This window comes from Labeo rohita, chromosome 17 (genome assembly GCF_022985175.1).
Source record: "Labeo rohita strain BAU-BD-2019 chromosome 17, IGBB_LRoh.1.0, whole genome shotgun sequence".
Lineage (NCBI taxonomy): Eukaryota > Metazoa > Chordata > Actinopteri > Cypriniformes > Cyprinidae > Labeo > Labeo rohita.
The window spans coordinates 11,038,491-11,065,890 of NC_066885.1; the positions used below are offsets into that span (position 1 = coordinate 11,038,491).

At 42.4% G+C, this 27,400-nt stretch overlaps 1 protein-coding gene across 3 annotated transcripts in view; it reads left to right on the forward strand.

Annotated features, from left to right (window-relative positions):
- bcl11ba (BCL11 transcription factor B a) overlaps positions 1–24,515 on the forward strand; it is a 50,018-nt gene extending 25,503 nt beyond the window's left edge. For 2 of the 3 annotated variants that reach the window (XM_051133501.1, XM_051133499.1), the window contains one exon: positions 19,497–24,515. In XM_051133501.1, the coding sequence (XP_050989458.1) occupies positions 19,497–21,493 (1,997 nt within the window). In that variant the 3' untranslated portion in view covers positions 21,494–24,515. The remainder of the gene's footprint in view (positions 1–19,496) is intronic. The other variant, XM_051133502.1, reaches the window with a different exon arrangement.
- Positions 24,516–27,400: the final 2,885 nt, after the last annotated feature.

Here is a 27,400-nt window from a genome sequence, read left to right on the forward strand (position 1 = left end):
GTCAATCATCCTGCTCATATTACATGCATCAGATGAGACCTTAAACATCAGAGCAAGTAATTTCTTTAAGCATTGAATAAAAAAAGTATTTAGAAAATCATATATGTGACCCTGGACCACAAAACAAGTCTTAAGTAGCATGGGTGTATTTTCAGCAATATCAGTGGGTCAAAATGATCGATTTTTCTTTTATGCCAAAAATCATTAAGATACTAAGTAAAGATTGTATCATTAAGTGAGTTGTCCTACCATAAATATATCAAAACTTAATTTTTGATTAGTAATATGCATAGCTAAGAACTTTTCTCAATATTTTGATTTTTGCTTTTGCACCCTCAGATTCCAGATTTTCAAATAGTTGTATCTTGGCCATATATTGTCCTGTCCTAACAAACCGTACATCAATGGAAAGCTTTTTTACCTTATGACTGGTTTTGTGGTCCAGGGTCACATATTAATAATTTAGAAACCAAATTTGATGGATTTTGAATTGAATCGGCTACACCCCACAGAAAGTTGAATTGGACAGGAAAAGAAATGTACTGAACTGTAATTAAAATAATTAAAAATTCAGATTTAAATTTTTAAATATAATAAAAATATTAACATATATTAGCCAATGTTTTTAAAAAATCTATATATTTCAGTGCATTTTAATTCTACTTCCTTATATTTTAAATTTGAGTTCAGCATCCCTTTTGCTGCCTCAGTTCACCCCCAAATAATTTGCAGTTTATCGGTTTTTGTCACAGACGAGGGACTGACAGACTTCCCAGCGATCTGTAAAGAAGTAAACAATTCCCTCCTACTGTAATTGTGAGAGCGTAATCTTGTGTGCTCTGGACTGCGTACAAGCTTTAAGAGGTTACTATATCCCACATGAAGACATCAAACAGTCCCTGTGCCACTTTGTGGCTGTCGTATGGCGGGATTTTAGTCTCTCCCGACCACAGGCAGGGAATAAACTTGTCACTAATTTGGACTGTGAGCGCTGGCAAGGCTGTGCGCACACGCTGGTGGCTTTCGCCCTCATGCTGGCCTTTGTTTTATTTATTTTTCCGTTTCTTTTATTGTCAGCAGAGATGTACACAGCACACAGATTTCTCCAGCACGGCTCGTGCGGAATTATTCAAGGTAACCAGCAGCTTTTAAATCCTCTTAAGATTGTAGAGTTGAAGCCACTTCTGAAAACCAAATACGTATATGGTGGTATTTTGTGGCGTTTTATCTTCATTTGTTTAGCCCTGTCCTCCTCCTGCAGGTTTGAAAGCTGCGGCGCTATTCAGTAAAACTGAGCACCTTCCCAGCTCGCCTTTTGCATATCGTTACAGAGGCTCCATCAAACTGACAGTGTTTGTTTTGTGAACTAGTCTCCATGAAGATTTGAATTTGTAAAGCGGGGGAGATGCCGGGGACGAGAGCGTATTGTAAGCCCCTCAGGCTGGGTCTAAGCAGGCCTAGATGGCAGTCCCTGTATTTCTCCCTCTAAAGCCGCTTTGGCAAAAGTGGATTGGCGCCGCAAACAATGGGGCGGGTGTAGAAAGCAGTGGACAGGATGGGATTACCAGGTTAGCGCAGGTTCCTCCCAGCGTTTGCACATTCTCCTGGGCCGTTCAGGCTTTTTGACACGGCGCGTCTGAGGGAATTAGTCCATCTCGCCGGTTTAAATCCGAACCGTCTAATGAAGCCTCTCAAGCCTGGAATACTTCCCACAAAAGGGTGTTGCCATTTAGCAGGAGAAATCACCACTTAACAAAAGCTAATTTTTCCCTCTGTTAGCTCGGGAGGATTAGGGGCCAGCGGTTGAATAATACAAAGTTTGTGGATCATGCGGAGAGGTGGGGGAGAGGCTTTTAAGAGTGAAATTAAAGCCCGGTGACAGTCGTCTACGGAGGGGCTGTTTGTCACTGTTGAAGGTAGGAAGCGTGGCGGAGTGCGTTCGGAAGGACCGCAGCGCTCTATGGAGATTGCGTGCGCTGGTGTGCGCGGGCGGGCGGCGCAGCTTGACGAATGCGTGTTGATCCCCTTGTTTAGGGGGTTTTAAGTCTACCCAATTTCACATGCTAACGGTCGCCGAGCAGGCCCTAGACGTTCCATCCTGCCAGAGTGATGGCTCTAGCCTGTTTAAGCTGAAATGCATCCTGCAATATTGATATTTGTTCCCCAGGGTCTCTCCCTTTCCCCCTCTGTACTCTGTACTGTCCTCTGCCTTTCTTCTTTTCAAACCCCCGGCATGTAAAGCAGCAAAATGCCAGGCCTGTGTGGATATGGCAGACCTATAATCATGCTTCTCTTACAGTAATTGCTCTCGTCTGTGGAGTTTAGAGAAAGCGCTCTATCAAAGCGCTGGCTGGAGCAGGGGATCACGCGCTGGCATCGTTCGATTGTCCCAGGAGACGCTCTCAGGTTAACCCTTTCCCTCGCCTTTCACCGTGACGAACCGATTGGCGTTCGGCGAGTCTGCTAGCATTTCCAAACTTTCCGTCCACCCGTCCCTGTTTAGGTTTGGCACATGTAGCTTTCGAGAGTTTATTTTGTTCCTCTGCGGGTGAATTCTGGTGTTACTTTACTATTTACTCTACACGCGGGACTGTCTGGGTGGCAGCGTGGTGAAACTAGAGCAAGTGTCTGCTTTCACTGAGCGCCGCGTTCCTCCCGATTACTCATCGGAGGCTCAGGCTTGCGCATTTAATCCAACCTCTGTCTTTATGAAAACACAATAAGCTCGATGAAATGAAATGGCATGAAAACAGTGGCCTCTTTAATCTATTAAAACAATATGGCTGCCCATGCTAGCGTTTTCCTCGCTTGAAATCAATTGGATTACTTTTTGAACTCCCAAACAACAAAAATCAGCAAATAGCTGCGCTTGTCTGATAACTTCATATCTTTGACAAAAGCCGCTGTTGTTGCAACCTGTTGGAAGGCCAGAACCACCCATTGGCAGGCTAATTCATTTGCTAGCTCAAGGACCTTTTAGCTGTAAACAATGCTGGACCTCAGCCAACGGCAGTCGCTTATTGTGCTTTAATACACGTCCTTCTGATTAGACGCAGGAAAATAAATCACTTTCTTCAGCACTCAAAGCCACCAGAGAAACCCGCCGGTTAATCCAGCGAAATTGCTTGTGGCGGTCGAGTGGAGTAGAGAAGAGAGTCTTGTTATTTTAAGATGGCACCCCTGTTGTCTGTATAGAAAGGTGTTAATGCACCTGGCATGACTTGAAGGAAAAATTGAAGATGAAAGGCATATCTTTGAGGTAATTGAGCCACTTTTGTTTCGTTACCCTCTCTAGCCTTCTAATGAGGCCGGGGTTTTCTTGGGAAAGCATTATTTGCATGTGGCCAGTGTTGGGCCACCCTGTTCACTTACCTCCAAGTCTTTATGCGAAGAATTTTCTTGCGTCCCAGGTGGCCACGTCTTGGTCGGGAGAGATCTGTAGACCCCCGGCTGGGAGCATCGCTCTGTCCGCGGTCTGTGGCCCCTGTTGTCGGAAGAGGATGCCATGTGGAATTTCGCCTCTGGCGGAACTTTGGCCATCTGCCTAATTTGAAAGTGAGAGGTAGCATGTGAAATTAAATTAAACGGAGGCCAGTGCATCAGCCCAGTTTAATTGGGACTGGAGAGTCAACTTTCTCTCTCTTTTCGCCAATTCAAACATCACTTCCCTCGATGGCACTAACTGATCTTCTCTCTCTCTCTCTGTCTCTGCTCAGCTGGGTTCAGAAATCAGATAAGAATTGCAAGGCTAAATGAGCATCATTAAAGTTAATCAGCAAAGCTGAAATAAAGCGGAAGGTAATCGGCCTCGTCCTTAGATGGTGGTGATATCAATCAACCCTGTTTAAACCTGAGGTGTGAAATGAGTGGTGTGAAGTCGGTCAGTAAAACTAAGCAGCTCTTTTATTTAACAGTCCGTTAGCTAACTTTTGTTACAGCGACCTTACAATACATTTCCTTGTTGATCAGGTTTTAGTGTTGATTCGCAAACCATCACGTCACGTGACCACACTTTTGAGTGCTCCTGTCAAGACGGCGTTGTCTGTGCAATTACAACCTTCGACGTCTAAAATGCGCGCCTGGCCGTCCCAGCTGGCACGGCTCCCTGCCTGCCCCCTGCACATTTCTGCACACACATCACAGGGACCTTTTATAGTGCCCTGCTCTCTTTGTGAAGGGATTGCTGAATGCCCAGCTTTTTATAGTTACATTTAAAGGGAGTTGGATGCCTGGCCCAGCTGGGGCTCATTATGGTATACGCCATCCAAAAATGCACGTGTAATTAATTCGCTCACACAGGCCCCCATCTTCCCTCGTTGCTTCGGCTCCCAAGACCCGCCTGGCCCGCGCTCTGTGCTCCTTCTGCACCTCTGAAGGACTCCTCGGCGGACCGCACAAGTCTCCGCTCACGATCAATAACCCAGCAGAGCAATAACATGCATGTGGATCACCCTCTAAAATCCAAGGGTTGCACTGGCAGAAAGCGCTTGGCTTTTAGCAATTTCCGGTTGATGTGGAATAAAAGAGAATGAATCATTATCCTTTCAGTTTGCACAATGCCTTTTTTCTCCGTCTCTTTTCTTGCAGTCCTCTTTGGGTGTTTGAGACACTTTGACATTATTTCAGGGCCACGCTCAGCCATAACAGAACTGGAATCAAGGGAAGACGGTCCGTTTTGGCTCTTATTGTGACATCGTTCCCAGGCAGTGATGTAAATTCTCTCAAATGAAATGAATAGCTCAGCTAATGCAATTTTTTGAAGTCCATTTTTTCCCTCTCTGCCGAGGCAGTGCCAGAAACCATTGCTCTCTTTGACAGTGAGCATTTTCCAGTTTTCTAGTGTCTGACTGTCTCTGTTCCAGCTCTCCTTGATGCCATGGACTGGGGCAACCTAGTTAAATGTTTTAGCGGGTTTACCTTCTCATTTGCTAAATTCACACTGCACTTTGTATCCACTAATTTGAATACATAAAGTGAGGGGTTAAAACAAGCTAGAGAAAAAGTGTCATTCTAGTTCTTAAAAGCCATTTTAGGCTGATGTTTTGGAACATGCTAGATGGTTTCTGGCTGGTAATTGACTGACGAAGAAGTTCCAAAAACCACCTTGTCCATCCTAAGACTGTCAAGACTGGCTGGTTTGTTGCTAGTCCAAGATTGTCTAGCAGCTTGTACCAACAAATGACGAGCTAAACTTGCAGTACCATACATTATTATTATTATTGGAGATTCTTACCTTGCGAAATCTAATAGGGGTTGTTAATCCAAAGTTGGTCCAAACTTGTATAAAGTTCCTTTTTTCTGCGGAACACAAAGGAATAAATTTTGATCCACTTTTTCACTGTATGAGACATTTTTCAAAATCTTCTTTTGTGTTTCACAGAGGAAGGAAACTCATACAGGTTTGGAATGACATGAGGGTGAATAAATGATGATGGTAACCTTTTTGTAACTAGATATCTCAAGGTACTATTAGTGCATATACCAGGTAAAGGCGAACAAAATCCCTTGAATTTAATCCCAATGTTTATAATGTCCCATAATGTCAATGTTTGACCAGTTAGAAGTGAGGAGTTGATATTTAAAGTTCTTCCTTCAGAGGACCAGGTTTTGGGAGGAGAGAAGGGGGCGTTCATGGAGCTCTGTTTCTGGCAAATGAAAACAGATTGGACTGGTTATGGGAGAGGGCCTGGTTTCAGTTATACTGGAGACAGGCGTACTGTGTGAATGCCATACCCCCCCACTACCACCACCCTTTCCTCCATTTACAGTCTCTGACATGTTTTTTCCAGCATTACTTTCTGCTGTGCTCTTTTCTTAAGCTTCTTTTTTTTGTGTGTTTTTCCAGCCCCCTTTTTCACTTGGGAATTAAACAGAAGGAGAGCAGCTCACGGCTCCTGTAATCATGCTCACCATTTTGAGACATTTATTTTTGTTGTCAGGGAAAAAATTGGTCGCAAAGAGTTAAAATCTCACTCACAAAGAGCATTTTCAAGCATGTGGTTTGACACGCTGAGCGTGCCAGGGTTCATGCCGCTGAGAGTCATGTGATTATCATCATCTCTTTGACATCGGGGCCATTTTACAACTTCGACTCACGGTTATAATCATCCCATGAGAAAATGTTTTCTTTGTGCTGACAGGGAGGGGTACTTTGTTTATGCTGACTGGAGCACCCAATTTCTCTTATTATTTTGTCTAGCTGAATGCTCTACAGACAGGGATACCAAACATTGCCTGGGTAAGGCAGACCTGGCCCCCATCGAGCGTGCGCTTTAAAAACTCCCGGCCTGTCAGTACACAAACCTCAGTGTTTTGTTTGCTAATTGCAGCTACATCATCCTTCGTGTTTGGTCTGGCTCAGTGATTTAAATATTTCATGCAGTTTGCAGAAAGGCTTTAGTTACAGTCTTTTTTTGTGCGTGTTGCTCTAAAACAACATTTACATTCAGTTGCAGTGCGGCCAAGTGCCACGGAAATGAAGTGCTTGTGCAATTAGTACGTTATTGCTAGCCGTTCCTCCCTGGTCTGAAGTACAGAGTGGGCCGGGACACAATGGCTGGCGCGATTATTGGGTGCATTTGGTACGCCTGATTACATTTTACAGGTGCTTGTTAAAGCGAGCCTTTCACACTCCCGACTGCCTGATGATAGGAAGCACCTCTCGCACAGGTCATGTGTTTATGTGCGTGCGTGTGCGTATGTGTGTGCGTTTTCACCGCTCCTGAGGTCCAACAGCCTCGGCTGCCCCCTGTCTCGGCGCAGTCCATCAGGTGCAGCTCGCGTGTGATCAGGCCCTTATAAGGGCCGTTTATGATAGAGGACACACATCCTCCCCCTTTCTCCAGCCCCTGAATTCCTACTCTAACCCATGTCTGGTCTGAATCTGCTCTTCCAGGACACAGCGCACAGGTTCTCTCTGTCTCAGCAGTGTAAACACAGAGACCTCGGCCAGAGCGCATGGACGCTGCCTCCGAAACCACATAAACACACTCACAGGTTTGTTCATGCATACTTATGAGTTGAATAATGCTAATGGTTTTAAAGGTGCTGGAAGTGTTGTTAGCCACTCTGGAACATCTATTGCTACACATTTATGATTAACAGGCAGAAAGTTCCTGAAAAGGCAGACAAAAACTGGATCAGATTTTACTGTCAGATAAAAATAGGGACATTTTCTAAGTGCCAACACTCTTACAGCACCTTTTAATTTAGCTAGTTACTCCAGATTGACCTCAAAAGGTCTATCTGTATCCTTAAACTTTTGACATTTTTAGTCAAGGTTTTTTAGCATTTATTCACATGACTTTTTTAGCAAATGCACATCATCAGAAAGAGAACAAAGAGAGTTTTTTTTAACAGTGAGAGGGTGAGTGAATTAAAAATAGTGAGGTAAATGCTCACAAAAAAGGTAGTAAGGGATTTAGCTGTTCTGTTAGCATGATTATGCTTCATTTTTCAGATGCAAGCATCACCTTGCTTCATGTGCCCCACAAAAAGCACCTCTCTCGAATTTCCCCAAAGCTGGCATCTCTGCACCAAAATTACTGGGTAAATAAAGGTGCCCAACCACAAGCCAGAACCTAATTTTTGCTCTGCCGTGGGAGACATTTTTACACCCACTACTGAGGCCGAGTGTAAACGTGTTTAGTGTTCAGTGAGGCAGATGTTTGAGTCACCTTCCTCATATATTAGCCTGACAATTGCTGGAGTCAGTCAAGAAGTAACTCAGGTTGCTGGATATTGCTAAAAATCTCACATCAGTTCCTTTTTAGTTTAAAACAACCTAAAGCATTTTTATATAGTTTTTGTCTCTGATATTTCCCCTAAGTCTAGTTGTAGAAATGATGTAGTCTAATTTGATTTGCATAACATAATGCGCTCTTGGAAGAAGAATTTATTATTATATTTATTTACTGAATATACATCAGTACACTTCTACAGGTTATTGTGTAGATGTAATGGCAGTGCCTGTGCCCCAAAGACTGGAGATTCGTTACATCACACAGAGCCAGAGAGAGAGTTGAGCCAATAAGCGAGGCATATCATGTGGGGATGCTCCCTCTTGGGCCTGTACACTTTGGACCCTCTCACTCTGGCATGGGGGCAGACTGAAGAGGCTGTCCAAAAATCTGTTGGTTTGTAGTCCCGTGCAAATCAGGCTTATGGTGCGTTCACAGTGGAAGCACCAGTCATGGCATCGATGCAAAAAACACGGTACGTGCCCGGTTAGACAAAAACATGACATGAGTGGCAACAAAACAAACATCCTCGCTTTAAACATTTAGAGCACCATTTAACAATTATTAAAAATGTTAATATTCACTAAATGGATGAGATTATCCATAATTACCTTACCAGTCACTTGTGATGTTTTTGTTTGATTTAACGCCCAGGGTTTGCAGCATTCAGAATTGAACTGAGAATGCTATTTAAGCAGAATTGAATTTTGAATTTTCAATTCTGAATTTTGCCTAACCTGGTTAGCTTTGACGACTGATTCTATTCTTATGTTTTAATTTCACAGCATTTGCAATTCTGAGAAGTTCTCTCTTGCATTTTGAAGCAGGTACGAGCAGGCAGGTGAGGCTGGTGCTACTTAAGACCTGTGTAGCAGGATTAGGTGGTTTGAATTGCCCCCCTCCCCCAATCTCATCTAAACGCTGCCCACTTCCTCACTCCCCCCCTCTTCTTTCCAGTGCTGACCAGCCTGATGCCGATGTTAAGCCATGTCTGTCCCATTCACCTCTAATCCTTTTAATTTGTTAACATGACACAGGCTTTCATACACAGAGCTGCTGACTTAGGCCTTCCGCATTAGCTCAGGTTCCTCATCCAGAAACTAGTGAAAGCATCTACCTTTTTCAGAGTGTCGCACACACACAGGCACACTTGCACACGGGCACACTTATGGTAATTTTAAAGCCTTATTTAAAAGCTGATGTTCTCCAGAGGGAGTAAATCCAGTGGACTGGTAATGACAGTTTGACATCCACCTTTCCCCCGTCCGCAGAGAGGATGAAGGGAGATGAGACCTTCTGTTCTCCTCTAGCTCCCTCTGCTTGACAGTGACCCAGCGAGCCACGGTTTCCTGACACAGTGTTCAAAGTTCTGACCCGCACGCCTGCGTGCGCGTTTGCACACGCTCCCCCGCCTATCTACCGCTGGCCTGTTTTGGAATGACATGACCTCATTGGAGAGAAATTGTTAATTCTTCTCTCCGCCTTGCCACTTTGCTGTCACTGGGTGAGTTAATGAATTTAATTCATTCTGATTTTCCTAAGCTGCTCAGCGTTCGTTTAAATTCATAAGAAATAATGCCAGTAACCCTTCAGCTCCGTACCCCCTCCCGACCTGCCTAATCCCTGCCTCCCCTAATCTCACGTGAGGAGATGGGCCGCGGCGCTGCCACATGCGCCCGGATTTCGCTCCGCACGGCAGAGGAGAGGAGAGCGCGTCTTTGTCAGTCAGGGGAAAAGCTTTAACACAGACAGTCATATAAATGTCAGTTCTCACGGTCACGCACTTTTCCTGTCAGAGATGAATATAAATAACATCCTTTGCGTGAAATTATGACAGGATAATGGACGTCCGTGTTGGTTTATGGGAGTAGAGGTTTTGGCATTTCGTAAGGGCTCCGTGCTCCACCTTAAGCACAAGTTGAAATGGCTAATCATTTGCGGTGAACGTTTTGGAGAACTCTCTTAGTTGCAAACTCAGACTTGATTTACTGTTTGATGTTAAAGAAGAACCGATGCTTGCAAAAAAAGGTCTAGGTAGCCCAGCGGTTAGCAACCGTTAGCCATGTGGGAGATAGCAGGTTGAATCTGTGTACTGCAAAAATTCAATTCCTAACAAGCATTTGTGTAATAGAGAGAATGTATCTATTTTGTTATTTCACTGGCAAATTTTAAGTGTGAACAACCTAAAATCAATATAAAATGCACTTAAGATGCAGTGTATTTTTTTTTTGTGTGTGTGTGACCCCTTTCTTACTATAATTTGCTGTCCCGTTTTTCACATGTGCTTCTAAATGAAATTGTCGATAATGACAATGAAATAAAGACGAGATGTGACATATGCAATTAACAGAAAAAAGGCAAAATAGGGAGGAAAAGTGGGTTAAAAGTACTGAAGTAGTATTGTCCAAACTGCTGAAGTGTGTTTATCCTCTTGAACTCAACCTGTCCAGTTGGGGATTTGGCAGATAGGAGGCAGAGAATGTAAAGCAGATGTTAGCTGTGGGAAATGGCTGTGCGCTGTCCAGTCCAGGTCTGCACTAGTATGTCAAGCAGGCTGTAAAAAACAGCTGCTTCTAGATTCCTTCGCCTCATTTACACTTAGTAAATCACCCATGATTCCCTGCTCCCCTGCTGAATGCTATCTCTCCCCCTCAGATCTGCCCACTGTCTTTGTGGCAGACGGTGCTGTCCCCGCTGAGCACGCTCGGAGATGCGTAACTTTGCGGCTAAGGACGCCGCTGCTCTTTACGGCGCTAGTTTGCGATTCTCTCTCCTTTCTGAGGCTTTCGGAGCAGGTGTAGCTCTTCCTACAAGTGTACGTCACATGCGTAAAAGCGTGAAGCGTACGAGAGGAAACCGGGGGCAGGCGCAGTTCTGGCTCTCCGCAGCTTTGTTCGCAGTAGCACAATGCGCCGGGACTGATTTGCATGTAATTGTTGCCTCCGATTTGCCATGATAGTCATAAACAAGACATTAGCAATTCAAGGTGAGGAATTAGAGGCCTGGGAGACTCCCAGATCACACACATGGTAATGAAGCCCCTGGCTTAATAATGCAAGAAATGTCAGGAAACTTTCCACAAGCTGGGCGGACGGGAGGGAGGCACCCTGTGCCTAGGGCTCATGTCATCTTTGTTCTAAATGCAAATCAGTTTGTCGTGACATTGACTCTATCAAATGTGGAGCGCTCCGACACCCCAGGCCCAGAAGCGGGCTGTCAGGTCTGGCTTAGTCTCCCAGGTCCACTCTAGCTCACGCGGCGGACTCTCTCCTGTCCTGCGCCGCCTACTTTGTGGCATTTTGAGTTATCGATCCACGACGCGGAGTACTCGTTTTTGCGTTTCCCTCTCTGTTTCTTAGCCCAGAGACGTTAACGCAGCAAAGCGCTGGAGAGAGTCAAGTCTGTTAGCCGGAGCTCAATCCGCCTAGTCTGCAGGTACCATGAAATACAAGGAATATAATCTTGACCTTAATAATTTAAGAACTCCAGTGTGCGAAAAAACTCGAGGCAGTTCAAAGAGAGATGACTCCGGCTCAGAAAGGGAGACTTCTAACGCTCGGGAAATTCCAAGGTTATCTGAGTAAGTCCTGGTTAACAGGATGTCCAGTTTTGAAGTGGGATTTGCAGTCCCATGTGACCAATTTTTTCTCCTTCTTTCCTACGCTCATCTCCAGCATGAAAAGACAGAGTCTCCCAAAATAACTCCAAAGGTTAAGATATTAATTAAACGTTAAGGGGCGAGAGGACGGATAATGAGGGGGACTCTTCACAAACAGACTGCCTAGTGCTCCAGTCAAGGAAGCCCGGGATGAATGAAGGTACCAAATCAGTTGCTCTCCACTCTCGGTCTCTGCAGTCATTACACAAATTACCTCCCAGCTTCAATATCCGCCTGCACCTCTTGCAGTTGTCATAAGTAGCCCTGGTCATTAGAGTATGCTGGGTAATCAGATGGAACAAAATTCATCCCGAGCAATTAAAAAACACCTCCAAGACCCCGTGGCTGGCAATTAAACCTTTCGCTGCGCATCTCGACCATCATCGTCTTGGTCTTTTTTCTGTTAATCTAATAACTTCGAGCGAAGTATTTCAAAGCTTGACCTTAACACAATTCCTCCTCAAAAACAGATCAGATGTTTAGGCCCTTTCATTACCTGGCATCTAGTTTGTTTAAAAGCCTAATCTGTTCCAGAGCGTGACAAATACCCTTTTGATTTTGCCGTAATAAGGCATTTGCATACGTTTCTCTTATTTCACAGCGCACGGGGTGTAGAGAGCCGAATGAACGCTGTAATTTGATGGCCTTGACACAGTTGACATTAATCGTAAACTGTCTAGTGATTGGCACTTCCCCAGCAATTGTCGATCCGGAGGTAAACCTGTTTCCCTCACCGACTGGTGCAGCCTTCCATAATAGCCATGATTTAATTTAGCTATTTAACCTGTAATTCCAGCAATATTTATTGAAGAGCGAGGGGAGAAAATTGGGCCATTAGGCGCTGAGGATGAATACATTGAGATGAAAATGAACACGCCTAACTGGTAGTTGACCTTCGCGTTTTGTAGCAGTTTTTATTAGCGCGGGCCACAGTAATTACTGCAAATTGAATCATAGAGAAAACTGAAATCATTCGGTAATGAGCATTTTTATTCGTTATTGCACTTTCCGACTGGGCTGTGAGGTATGAAGTCTCCGCTCGGGGCCGGCGCGAGCTCCTGAGAGGATTCCGGTACATGGAAACCCGGCTAAATTAACACCGCCGAATATTTCTTCTCAGATCTGCGCCGTGAAACAGTGTTAACCAGCTTCTCCCGCTCACACCTCGTACGGGTATAAAAGACAGTCATTATGAAATTCTTTTTTTTTTTTTTTTTTTTTTTTTTTTTTTTTTCTCTTTTTCAAACCAGATGATTTCCTCCCCGAACCTGAGGTGATGTTTTGTTGTTTGGTTTGTTACAGACGGTGGCTGGATTTTGTGTGCCATCTTTAAAACAACATCCTCTCGCATCCTCAGATGTTGTTTTTCTGAGCCGGGGAGAGAAAGAGAGGGGGGGGATGCCAATTTATTTGTGAGCATTGTCTTTTTTGGACGGCATATGGCACGTCCTGTAAGACGTTGCAAGATGCAAATTCAGGGGAGTCTGACTTTAAATGAAGCAGTGACAGTGACAGGAGCCCTTTTGAAGAGCACACATCACAGTACTCCAGGGAGGAACAGCAGGGGAGACCCACAATGCTGTGCGGCTCTCTCATTCTCTCTCTCTCTTTCTCCCCTCTCTGTCTGCACCACCCACCTCTTCCTTACAGTACAATGGCATTCATCATACAAGAGACCAGCGTTACTGTATGCACGCGGCCCTCATTTACAGGCTTATCCCGCACCCTGCCTTCCTCAAAGGGAGGCTAGCCGTAGCGTCGAAATCCTGCAGCCATAACATCATCCAATGTTTACAGTCTCATTTTGTTTTTGTTTTTTTATCTCACGAGTCGTGCTTTGTTAGCATATAGCGGTTAGCGAGAGGTGACGTGCTGTGTCGTTTACGTATCCATGGATTATTTCCCCGTTCTCGCGAGGGACTCCAATTTGCTTTTTTCCCTCTCGCTCTCCCTCCGTAGATTCAGACAGACAAGTATTTTGCCTCACAATTGCGTCTCTGTTTGATGCGCTCATCTGGTTGAATAGAGACGTGTGGCGATTCTTTACACTCAGCTGCACGGTGCTTTGCAGCCAGACGCCGCGCTTGAATGAGGCTGCCGCCATGTTTCACGAGACCCGTCTCTGCTCCGCAAAACAGCAGCTTGAGTCCTAATTAATGGGACATGCGTCGCTCTGCATATCTATCCGAGGAGAATCTAAGTTAATTTTCGAGCAGGGTGTCCACACTAATAATCGTTCAATGGAATAGTCATCCCGAGGCCTGTGGAGTTTAGTCCCTCTAAATTATCATTAAGGACCAGACTACACTTAATCAATATTGCACAAAAAAGCATGACGGGATAGGGATGAAGGTGGAGCTTATTAGAGACGTCTTAGAAGACGTTTGCCAAATTTAGCACATGACGGTGCTCTTAAATGCATTCTCTACACAAGTACCCTTAACCTGTTCTTATTAACAATTACAGTAATTTTTCACTTTTCAGCAGCTTCATTTTATTTTTGTTTCAAGCTGAAAAACGTTTCCAGACCGCCATGATGAAGCACTTATGTCTCAAAGGCGTCTCGGTCAGTGGCGTGACTCTCCCTGGATCTGTCTTTACTGTACTATGACAGTAGTTTCTGTTGGAAATTTGGATGGCGTAACTGTAAATGCCGAAAATGGGACACCGGACTCCCTCGTGGGCTCAGAAAAGCTACCGTGCACGAGTGAGCTAGTTTCTCGCTCTCCCTTTCTTTCTTGCGCGCGCTTTTCCCTCTTTCCTCTGTAAGCCATCCAAGAAGCCCCCTGCCAAAGCTGTGTGTGAACCACAGCCAAACAAAACACAGGCAGCCGTCCAGGCCAGCGCGGCACGCTTCCACTAATAGAGAGAGAAAAGCTTCCAGACCCAACACGCTACTTACAGGACGGCAAAATTCTTTACGCTAGATAATAACTTAATGACAGCCTAAATGAAGTCCCTATAGTGAAAACCACTGTCAGCAAATGAGCACCTCATTAAAAGATGCTATATCCCTTTCCTCCCCCCCTCCCTGTCAATTTATAACCCGCCTTTATTGTGTCAAAAATCTCAAATTCCTGGAGATTTTTGCTCCTTTGTCCTCGCAAGACAATCTGGTTGGGTCTCGTTTACCCCGTGCTTTCAAAGCAAATAATATCAACTACGGAACAATATGTGCCAAATCAAACAAAAATCTTTTTTTTTTTTTATAATATTAAGATTTATGGTTTACTTTTAAATCTCACTGAAGATGCAAACAACAAAGCTAATTAATTCACTAAGCACATCTTCAGGTGTAATTTACACTCAAATGTTGGGCTTGTCGCTTTTAACGACTACCACAAAATAACCATCAATTTATACATTTATGACACTGACTGTGAACTGTAAAATAAAGCGGGCAAATTGCAGAGAATGCATGTTGAATAATTTTTTATTCCTCTTGTATTTTTTTTTTTTCCTTTTTCAGAATGAAAGCTAAAGTGGATCATTGTACCTCTCAGTGCGGCGCTGAAACCTATTAACTGTCATCCTTTTATTTTTTGGTTAATGTGTCTTAAAGCCTGGCATTTGCATGCCGTTTAAGTCGGTGTGTGCGAAGAGCCCACGATTGTTATTAGTGATAATTTCTCTTTAATTGAATTGGGGTCTGCATGCACGACTGATACTGCCGATGACACACACTTTCACACAATACCGTCCTCGTTCTCCTCTCCCGCCCGGCAGCTGGGCCTCGTTGGGAATATCTAATTGAAAATAGAATCAGCCAGTGCTCAGCATGAGAAACTAATCACTCCAAACTTATCAGCAGAATGGGCAGGCTGCTATTTCGGCCCTTTCATTTCCAAATCAGAGAAATCGTCAGAATGCACTGCAACAATGCAAAAAAAAAAAAAAAAAAAACAGTAAACGTCTCTGTGTGGAAGTCTATATTATAGGTCATGTCTTGTATATTTGTGGTAATTTAGATTCATGCTTTTTGTTGTATTTGCATGACATAAAATCCACTTTTGTTAAATATATTCTATTATAATTACTATGATCGTATTTTATTAGTGAAGTAAATTTTAGTTTTACTATAGTATATGTATATGTGTATGTTTGTGTGTATTATAAGTAGGGCTGGCAAACAATTAATCACGATTAATCGTGATTAATCGCATACAAAATAAAACTTTGAGTTTGCCTAATATATGTGTGTGTACTGTAATTATTATGTATATATAAATACAAGCACATTCATGTATATATTTAAGAAATATTTACAATTATATGTATTTATTAGAATTTTTATATAATTTATATTATATATAAATACAAATATTTTGTACATAACATATTTCTCTTAAATATATACATCAATTTGTATTTACATATACATAATTACACACAGTACACACACATATATTAGGCAAACTCAAACTTTTATTTTGTACGCGATTAATCGCGATTAATCGTTTGACAGCCCTAATTATAAGCCATATTAAAACTAAAAATATTAATAAAATCAATATAATCAATTCAAAATAATTCCATAGCCTAACAAAGCTTGGAATTCAATTAAATCACAATTTTTTGAAAAACACATTATGATTGCTACGCATTGTGAATTCCGTTTTATATATTCTTAAGTGATATATTCATACGTCCGCATGTATATATGCATTTTTGTATTTATGAGTGTTTTAGGTGCATGTTTAGACAGTGCTTTACTGTTAGTATTAGTACATTTACTATTTATGTATCATTTTGTAAAATATTACCTGTATTAATGTGTCTTGTGAATGTTAGGCGTGAATGATTCATTACGGTTATTTTAGGTGCAAATGTGTTGATACAATGAACCCGACGGTGCATAGCTACAGCGCCCCATGCCGACACAAAACCCAGGGATCCATCCACCTAAACCTGAGCACACTCGTTGTGTTAGTAGCAAGAGAAGTGCTGCAGGTTTTCTCTCCCGCTCTCTCTCCCCCTCTCTCTTTCTTTTTTCATATGGAAATGTGAAATAATAGGGTGATTAAATAGAGCTGTATATTAAAGTACAGCTGACATTAGAATTAGCATAATGTGCTCTCGCCTCGGGCTGCATACTTTATTTGCCATCTGCGTCGGACTCCAATCCCCTCGGGAGTGCAGGCGCTGAACACTTCTCAATAAACTCACGCCCGAGTCCCTTCAGCACGGCCACAAATACCATTTCAGGCAGCGGCCATTGATTCGTCTTAATTGTGGGGCAGAAATGAACATTCGGCCCCCTGATGACTTCTGTTTGTCTGCGAGAGGATCAGCTAGTACAGTAGCCTGTGTTTTACGCCCCGGTAGTTAGCATAGAGAAAGACTCTCTCTCTCTCTCTCTCTATCTCTCCTTCTCTCACACACACACATACACACAGAGGAAAAGGACAGTGCCTGGTAAACACAGACGCTACTTGTTTTCTAGGCCTCCTTTACATGGAGCATTAGTCTTTGAAAGCATCTGCCATAAAACAACAAGAGGAGGTTGGAGGATTGTGTGTGTGTGTGTGTTTTATGCGTTTATGCATATATGTAGGCCTTGAGAGGCTGGGGGGAAAAAAAGATGGCCATTGTGCGGGAGCTTACGCTCTGTCCACTGTAATTAAGTCAAAGGCTTTACAGGACAAGGGTAGAGGTAAACAGATGTTCCTATGAATGCACATCAGCCACATAATAACATCTAGTGGGAAATGCTTTTTTTTTTTCTTTCAGCGAACCTTTAAAATGCATTTAAGTGCTTGTAAATGTTTCATCTTTGAAAGGTTTTTAAAAGGGCATTGATTGAACATTTTCTGTGTGTCGTATATATCAACTAACACACATAATCTGACAGCTTTTTGTTTTAACCCTCATGTTCTGCTGAGTGACTGTTTGTGCTTCATTTACATTATTATTTTATGTAAATGTTTTATGAGTTATTTAACTATTTAAAGAAAGCACTGTTCTGTTGTATCGCAAAGTGCACTGTGATATTAAATATAGTACATTTGTTTCCATTTGAGGCCAATTTGACCAAATTAGAAGCATGCATTAAGTAGTTGGAGTGTAAGTCATTAAGAATCAACCTGATATTTAAATTCTGAGTAAAAGATATTAAATGGCATTGGGTCAGACCCCAAACAGGACATGAAGGTTAAACTATTGATGATGATATTTCTCTAAGTGCATAAGGATGCTATGATACCTGTGGAAGAAAGTGCTTTTAAAAAAACAAAAAAACAAAAAAATGCTGTTAATGTGGGACCTTTGAAATTTCATATGTGCGTAGCACAACTCATTTTTTACGAATTTACATTTTTGTGTGCTTACTATTCAAATTCCTTGATGAAATATTGCATCTCAGTATACCAATAAGATGAAGCTTCAGGCTACCGCTGTATATAATCCCTTGTCTCTGTTTCTTTCAGATGAAAACACACTCCCCTGTTTAGCATTGCTCTTCGGCAGCATGTAAAGGAATGCTAGAACAGATACTAACCATTCATTCTCTCTGCTCTTTTTGATCCTTCACAATGGCCATGATTGAAATAGACACCCATGAGGGCTTCCTAGTCCCAGCTCCTCCGAGCCCTGTGTGTGACTGCCGCCCCATTGTTCTCGCCGCAGTCGCTCGCTCTCTCACACATACATATACATGAAAACACTCATAAAGGTATACAAAGCACAGCCAGAAATCAAATACCCGGACAATTACGGTAGCATATGTTTTTCTGCGTATCCTAAATTGCTGCATTAGGTCAGAACAGCAAGCTTTCATTTAATAAATAAATGAAACTCATTTCCTAGAGCACAATTACCATTTCGACTTTGTAGATCATCTTTTTTTTTATACACCAGTACCCCTGGAGTAAAGAAGAGATATTTAGCATCCTTTTTCATTGTATACTCAGTACACTTGGCTTGTTTGTGCTGCCATGGTAATGAGTCCCCTTTGCATGGCGGAACCGGTGTAACGGTGAAGTTGTAGCATCAATTAGTCATGTTTAGTTAAAGCTCCAGAGCTGCACCAAGCACAGGAGCCACTTTTTAACACATCCTCTGATCTGAGAACTGATACTGTTCACACTTTACCTGAACCCAGAGTGTATGCAGACTTCACACATTGACTTGCTGGTATTTAATTATATGATTAAAACGGTGGAATACGGAATAAAATCGTTATCAGTGAAATTGTGCAATTAATTCACTAGTGAGCCATTTTTTCTTTGTAATCAAACTTGCTCTCAGAGAAGCAGGGATTCACTGTGATGTCATTAAGGGGGGAGCGGGCTTTCCAGGAAGTGTAACTATAGAATAAGATAAAAACGTGAGAGGAAGTAAGAAAAACAATCTTAAGAAATTCTTAATGGAACAGTAAATAATACCCTTGAGCTGTTTTAAATGCCACAGACTTTAACGCTCGCACCGGTGTGCTTTTTTCCCCCATAGCCTCTTAAATCACAGGCAGTGTTTTCACTCTTTATTTGAAACCATTTATCTTGATGTGTGCTCCCCCTTCCCCCAACGCACACCCTCCTCTCTCATTTTTTATTCGTTTCTTTGAGGGGACAACTTAAGTTTATTTGTTTGATAGTGATGAGAGTCCCCTAAATCACAGTTTAAGTTGTACTTTTCCAATTCGGTGGCATATTACTCTGGCATCCTAGGACAGTCTCAGTGCTTGGAGGGTTTCCCAGTTTAGAGTGTTCTTGCCTGGCATTATGCTTCTAAAATGAGTCAGCCGTTTGTAAAAGCGAAGATTAAAGACAGGCTGAAATGGGGTATGCAATGTTCCCACAGCACCAACCCTGCGTGGAGCGGTATGGAAATGCACTTGTCACAGCTCTGTTAAGTATGAGCTGCCCTGTTCATGTGACAGCCTGATGGGTGCATGAAAATGGCCGTCGACCAAAGTGTCAGACGCCTCAAAGTTTGTTCTTCGTAACTTGTAATCATGCTTGACCCTGTGCCTCATTCTTCATCAAGTCAGATCTACTTTTAGTGTAGATCAGAATTTCTAGCATTATGACACAAGTGACCTGCAGAGGTTTTAAACTGAGACATAAATAAAGATGTTTGTTGTTTTCTTTGCTTGGTTGCAGGTAGAGATGAACCTTCGAGTTACATATGCACGACGTGCAAACAGCCCTTTACCAACGCCTGGTTCCTTCTGCAACACGCTCAGAACACGCATGGGATCCGCATCTACTTGGAGACCAACCCCTCGAATACCTCCCTGACTCCACGGATCACTATTCCTCCTCCCATTGGTGCTGAATCCATACCACAGTCCCCGTTAACCAACTTTTTAGGGGACAACAACCCCTTCCACCTCCTACGGATGACTGGGCCCCTACTCCGAGAGCCCCCACCGGGCTTTGTGGAAAACCGACTCCCTAACACGCCTCCCTTCGTCAGCCCTCCTCCTCGCCATCACTTAGATCCCCATCGCCTAGAACGCCTTAGCGCAGAGGAAATGGGTTTAATCTCCCAGCATCCCAGTGCCTTTGAGAGAGTGATGCGCATGACACCCATGGCCATGGAGTCCCAGTCCATGGACTTCTCCCGCCGACTTAGAGAGCTCGCTGGAAACAACAACTCCACTCCGCCGCTGTCGCCAAGCCGTGCCAACCCTATGCATCGCCTCCTCAATCCCAATCCCTTCCAGCCCAGCCCGAAGTCGCCCTTTCTGAGCACCCCTCCGCTGCCTCCCATGCCCCCTAACAGCACCACCCCACCACAGACACAGGGCAAGTCGAAGTCCTGTGAGTTCTGTGGCAAGACCTTCAAGTTTCAGAGCAATCTGGTTGTTCATCGGCGAAGCCACACGGGTGAGAAACCCTACAAGTGCCAACTGTGTGACCATGCCTGTTCTCAGGCTAGCAAACTGAAACGCCACATGAAGACCCACATGCACAAGTCTGGCTCCATGACGGGGCGTTCTGACGACGGCCTGTCCGCCACCAGTTCGCCCGAGCCGGGCACTAGTGATGTCACCGGGGAGGGCATGAAGAACAGAGACGGCGATTTTAGAGGTGAGGGCATGGGCCCTGAAAATGAAGAGGAGGAGGAAGAGGAAGAAGAGGAGGAACTAGAAAACGAAAGCAGGCCCGAGTCGAACTTCAGCATGGACTCTGAGTTCAGTCGGAATAGGGAAAATGGCTCGAAGCCCCCTTCGGATGAGAAGAACCTCTCCTTGGGGAAGATGGTGGAAAACGTAGGGCTCAGCTCCATCCAGCAGTACAATAACTTAATAGTCGACAATCGGAAAAGGCTTCCATTCTCCAAAAGGATGTCAGAAGGGCAGAGGGATGCGGGCGACAACGATTCGGTAGCAGGGGAAATGGACCAAGTGGAGCGGGCAACTGTGAACGGAAGGAACTGTGGCTCAGGCGACTCTTTCTCAGGCCTGTTTCCCCGCAAGCCCACTCCCATCACCAGCCCGAGCCTCTCCAACTCCTCTAACAAGAGGATCAAAATCGAAAAGGATTTGGACATACCCCCAGCCCCCCTAATCCCATCTGAAAACGTCTACTCCCAGTGGCTAGTGGGCTATGCAGCATCCCGCCACTTCATCAAAGATCCCTTTCTTGGCTTCACCGATTCCAGACAATCTCCATTCGCCACCTCCTCGGAGCACTCTTCCGAGAACGGCAGCCTGCGATTCTCCACGCCGCCAGGGGACCTGCTGGACGGGGGCCTCTCCGGCCGCAGTGGTACCGCTAGCGGAGGCAGCACCCCGCACTTGGGTGGGGGGCCAGGGCCGGGCCGGCCCAGCTCAAAAGAAAGCCGGAGGAGTGACACCTGTGAGTACTGTGGGAAGGTTTTCAAGAACTGTAGCAATCTGACAGTGCACAGACGCAGCCACACAGGCGAGAGGCCCTACAAGTGTGAGCTTTGCAACTACGCCTGCGCCCAGAGCAGCAAGCTCACCCGCCACATGAAGACACACGGCCAGCTCGGTAAGGAAGTGTACCGCTGTGACATTTGCCAAATGCCCTTCAGCGTCTACAGCACGCTCGAGAAACACATGAAAAAGTGGCATGGGGAACATTTGATGACGAATGAGGTCAAAATTGAACAAGCAGAGAGAAGCTAAGCCAGATTTCCTATTTTGCCTCACAATTCCTTGATTATAAAAAGGGGTAGCTGGATACTCTGTTTTTTCATTTGGTTGTTGTTTTGTTTTGTTTTTTTTGGTTGTTTGTTTTCAAGTTAATGGTTTGAGTTAGTTTTGTCCTAAGAAACTGCCATCTGAGAATGATAAAGACATTAAAGAAGAAGCGGAAAATGCAAGAAAAAAAAGAGGAAATTTAATTTGGAGCCGGTATAAACCGCCTATCTATGAGTGGATACATTAGACGATATTTTAAATGGAGCCTTTAACTGTGCAATAATTTCTGTATTTATTGGAGGTTTTTTTTTTAATGTTTTGGCATGTGCAGGTTAATTTTTATTTCATCATTTTTTATTCCATTATCTTATGATTTATTTCAAAAGCTGAGATTTAGTTTAAACCCAAAAGACATCCTGAGATTTTTTGTTTGTTTGTTTTTAGCAAAACAGAGTATCGTTTGAGAAATCCATAGGGCGCTGCTTACGATTTGTAGATTATTTAAGCTAGACATGTAATTTCTTGAAGAGAAGCCGCATTCAATCTTCAAATTTTGCAAGCTGAACTGAGAAAGCTATGTCTTTCTTTTTGTTTTCCTTTTTGTTTATTATTAATTCTTACGAAATGAGCGGACAACAATCCTTAGACCTTGTAGCACGAACTGATTTTAAGCATGTCAATCTAATTGGGAATGTAGCACTGAATATCAGTTCCAACAGTAAATCTGTGGGGCTGAAAACCTCCGTCTACTCAAAATCAAGGAGAGGAGACTATAAAAACAGACAAAAGTGAAGGCAGCTGCTCATCGGTACCTTGTACCGACCCAGACAACGCTAGTCATAGGATGGATTGTGTTATAGGTCTCACTAGGTCTCGATAGTGAATTTTAAGCGCCAGCACTCTTTCCATAGACACTGCACTTAATCGAACCCATTTGATTTTGCTGAACAGCACAATAGTGGTAGAAGGAAGACGGCTTTTAAACAACTCAGGGTGAGCTCCATAGCTACTTCTGCCAAGTCTGCCATCTGATCTCAGCCGTCTTCTCTGATAAAGCAGTCCGGTCCTCTGGTTCAGCTCATTCACAACCCTCGCCTTGTCTCCACACTTCATATTACACTGCCAACTACCCCTAAATGTCATGAATCAACTCCATCTTTCACATAAAAGTGGCCTGTCATACTACATCGTTGTTAAGTTAAAGGGACAGACGTTTAGGCCAGAGGATGAAGCAGTTTTTCGTACACTAGGAGAGTGATTTAAACACACATACACGTGCACACACACACCCACACACACACACAGGAAGAGAAAGAGAGAGAAAGGTCTTTACAGTCCAATTCGAAAAGCACATTAGTCAAAAGCAAGGCAGCACCACTGTTCTGTTTCCATTGACTGACATTTAAATCTAAACATTGTTATTTTGTGTTCAGTTCTGTTGTTTCATTTTTGGGTATTAGGGTCTGCGGTTCTAGAGGGAGTCACCACTTTAACCAGATTTGATTAGAATTAATTCAATTATGTGTTCAGCAATGTTGTCATTCTATTCTAATGTTTCTTAAATCACTTGAAACAGCCCTATGCATTTTTGTACATAGATATATTTATCAATCATTTTGAGAAACAAATTTATACTGCACAGCAAATCTGATTATAGTTAAAAACGTGTATGAAATTGACTTATCTGGTTAATCTGGTCATGTCCCGTGTGTCAGAGCCATCAGCAGGTATGCAGATTAGTCAATTGCACAGTAAAGAGTGTATGTCATGACCTGTTGAGCGTGTGCTAAAACAGTAAGACAATTTTTTTCTTTCTTTCTTCTCATTCAGGACTTCCTGTGATGTGTAGTTGAACGCATTCTCAGAAGTAGCAACACGCTTACAGAATGCACAGCTGAATTTTCCCTTTTCTTTTCTCTTCTATCCAACTGATTTATTGGCAGTTAAACAGCCTTCTTTCAACAAGATGCCCTAACCAGCGCAAACGATTGAAGCGAGGGAATATCGTGGTTTAAAAAGAGCAAAGCAAACTAATGAAATAGAAAGAGAGAGAGAGAGAGAAAGAAAAGTAAACATACACAGCTCTTCGCAGTTGACCCGCACTTTATTATTTTGATTTACATATTTGAAAACAATAGCGAAAACGGCTTCTGAGCAAGAAATTATGTTAAAATACGAATTTATTGGGCCTTGCTAGAGGGAGCATCTGAGATTGAAGTGCCAGCGTTGATAGGCTTGGCTTTCACAATGCTGGCACTATAAAAATGAAATTAATTTATTTGGACAGTTTTTGTACTGCCATTCAATTTGACATGAGTGTGCCTTGAATACTGATCTTCCTATTTATTGTCTTATAAGACAAATGCAACACTTTTGTGAAGCAAAGAATTGAAAAAGAAAAAAAAAAAAAATTAAGTCCATGTGATTTTAATCTGCTTCTAAAAGAATAATGATAAAAAACAGATACGTAGGTCACTTAAAGAACTATGTTGAACTAAAATGAATAGTAGCCAGCACAATACTAATGTGTGTCTATGTGTGTATATATGTATGCATATGTACATATAACTGCACAAAAACACACACAATAGACAAATATATATAAATATATATATATGTAAAATTTTCACTTCAGGACAAGACTGCGTCCCTTGAAAATAATGGATGATTCTTTTGCTACAAATAGTCAAGGAAGAGACTGGACAAAAATCAGGAACTACAGAAACTTTAAACAAAAAAAAAAGAAAAAAGAAAAAAAAAAAAAAAAAAAAAAACGTTTAGTGCACTCTGTCTTAAAATACGTTTACAGTATTGAAACAAGTACAAGGGTAAAATGATATTTCTGTGTATGTGTGTTTTAAACAAACAAGAGTTTTTCTTTTCTTTTTTTTTTCCAAGTTTGCTTATAAAGTTTCTCTGAATGCCATAGTGGCGTGTGTATATTGGTTTTTGGTGACGGGATTTTAAGTATATATATATATAAATATATATATATATATATATAAAATATATATGACATTTCTCTTGTTTACTGTAAAAGTATACCAGTATTTGTAATATTGGAGAATGCCTGGGCATTTTACAAAAAAGAGAAAAAAAAAAAAAAAAAAAAAGGAAATAAAAGAAAAAAATCTTTTTTTCCAATTATTATTTCTTTACGTCTTTTTCTTTTCTTTTTTTTTTAAGAAAAAAAAAGTTTCATTTTACAGTCCAATTTAAATTGTGGGTCTTTAAAATGTTTTGTCACTGTAACTGTAAAAGTCTTGAGTTTTAGTAACTTTTCTGCCTTGGGTGTAAGAAAATAAAGATTAAATTGATTAAAAGAGAACTGCAATGGGGCCAGCGACATTTATGTATGGAAAGATGATCACAGGAAAAATACTGAAGTTCCTGTCATGTGTATCTTTCTGGTTTCTTCTTCGATAATGGATTTTCTTAATGGCTGGAATGAAATACATGTGTAGGCACTATGATGTGTTTATGTGTGTGTGTGTATATATATAAATATACTGTATATGTACACACATTTGGCAGGATACAATTGTGAAAACTGAAATTAAAAATGTACAGATGAGTTTAAGAGGTTGTCTGACCTTTTACTGTAGCTACATATACAACAGTAAATGTTTTGTTCACTCTTATCTTGGTTGTAAATAATTTTATATGCTTGCCCAGACTTTGTTTTGTTTCTCTCTCTTTCTTGATCTTTTTCTTTTCTTTTTTTTTTTTTTTTTTTAATTTGTGTGTTCTGACTAGCACTGGCAGCAGTCTGTCTTTTTTAAAACAAAGCCCTCTACTGTCCTCTGGTTTGTGGGGCATAATACCTGATTTCTGGGGCCTGTAAAGTTCAGGTCTTTTAGCATGAGAAGAATAGAGCACAAATACAAGATGTTTTACTTGTCCAAGTCATTATTGTGTCATCATTTTCTGATCAGGAAGTAAAGAAAAAGGTTTGGAAAGTTTGGAAGGTCTTTCTCTCTCTTTCTCTCTCTGTCTGTCTCTCTCAGTCTCTGCACGCACACACACACACACACCCACAGGAAACAGGCTCGCTCATAATATGTCTAAAATAATCGACACAGGGGACTTTGAAATGTGTAGGTAACAGGATAGCCGAGCCAGACCTCGCTGTATATGATCTTCTCTTCAACTGTGTGCAATTCACATCAAAGCTTTTTGCCTCCAACCAAAGGCTACAATTAAAGTCATCAAGAGCTACTAAAACTGACCACACTCATGCAGACACGAATCAATCAACCTGACCCACCATGTATACTTTCAAACCCTTTCCCAGAATGTATTAGCCTCTGGTATCTGCATCTTAAAAAAGATGTGGCACTTTGTGGAGGTCACAGAGCTCTGTACGACTGTTTGTCCACTCATTTATACAGTACGTTCATCTCAAACTGACAATTATGTTCACTTGTGTTATACTAGTTGTTTTTGAAAGCCGCCCTTCTGTGTATATTTTAGTCTTTTTTTTTTTCCCTCCCGTATTTCTTCCAAGCATTAGACGCTGATGCCCCTTGTTTGGACTGAGGCAACTTTGGTATGCAGGTCTTGAATAAAAAAAAACACAAGAATTTTTACTGCTGTTTACTCTTTATTTCACATTTCACGATTCTTCATGTGTTTTTGATATATAATAAACCATACGTGACTGACATAAAAACAGGAGTGGGTGGGACGATACAAGGGATGTCACATTTTATTCAACCACATAACTGATTTAGCTTCTGTTTGTTCTTATGTCATATAAACAGATAAAGCAAGACACGATGCTAACATAATTAGCTCCCGGGCATGTTCTTGTCGTTTGGGAAATCTTAAGGGAACGCAAGACTTTATATTTCATATTTGTGTTTAAAATTCTTAGGATATGTTTGTAGTAGCAAACAATTTTCAGTGAGACTGCATTTAGTCAGAATGACAAGAAAAACAAAAAGATGCAAACTACCTCACGCACTCGTCTGTCATTACGAGGCCATTTTGTGGAGAGTGGCAGAGCTCCGTGAGTCGGAGGGATATGGAGCCCCTCCCGGGACCTGTCGAGGGTGGGTAAGCTGACTGATGGCTGGCTCTGCAGGTGCCCTATCCGTCGCGGGCCCTGGGCGGTGAATTAGCGCTCATCCCGACTGCTACGGCATCATTAAGCCCCCTCGTATCCAACTCTCCACGGTGTTAAATACCCCGACGTAATGCTCTCCCTCGGTCAGCCATCGAAACCTTGCGGCACATCCCTGAGAGGTTTAAAACTTCACTCGCTTAAAAAAAAAAGAACCGGATTACCCCGTGTGTAAGATTAAAAACATTGAAAAAGTATAAGTACTATTTGGAATGGCCAAATAAAACACTCGCGATATAGCAGGCCGCACAGCCCGTACGTACTGAGGCGTTATTAAGCAAAAAGCAAACACTGCTATAACTAAAGTTAAATGCTTAACATTATATGGTATCCTGAAATAGCTTCAAAATTCACCTCAATTAGGCAGGACCTCTAAAACTATATGAAGTACACTGATGATGTGTGATGTGCCTCCCACATATTACTTGTTTTGATTTAATTGTGACTTTTCCCTTTTTAAAAACTTCCCAAAATAGAATCCAAGGCCACAATTAGCCCTGCCAAGGCAGGACAGAGATGGACCAGAGCAAGTTTTGATTTGGCATCAGTTTTAAGGCAGGCGGGTAATTAAGCCTGTCCCTGCCTGGCCTGCTCTTTGAAGTCTCCTGTAGGGGGGATTATTCCCACTGAAAGAAAAGAAAAAGATGGAGTAAGGGAGGGAGGAAAAAGCAGGGAAGAAATACAGAGGGAATGTGAGATGGAAGGGAATGTGAGTAAGAGAGGAAAGCACAAATAAGATTCTCTGCATTTTCCTGTAAATTTTCAAA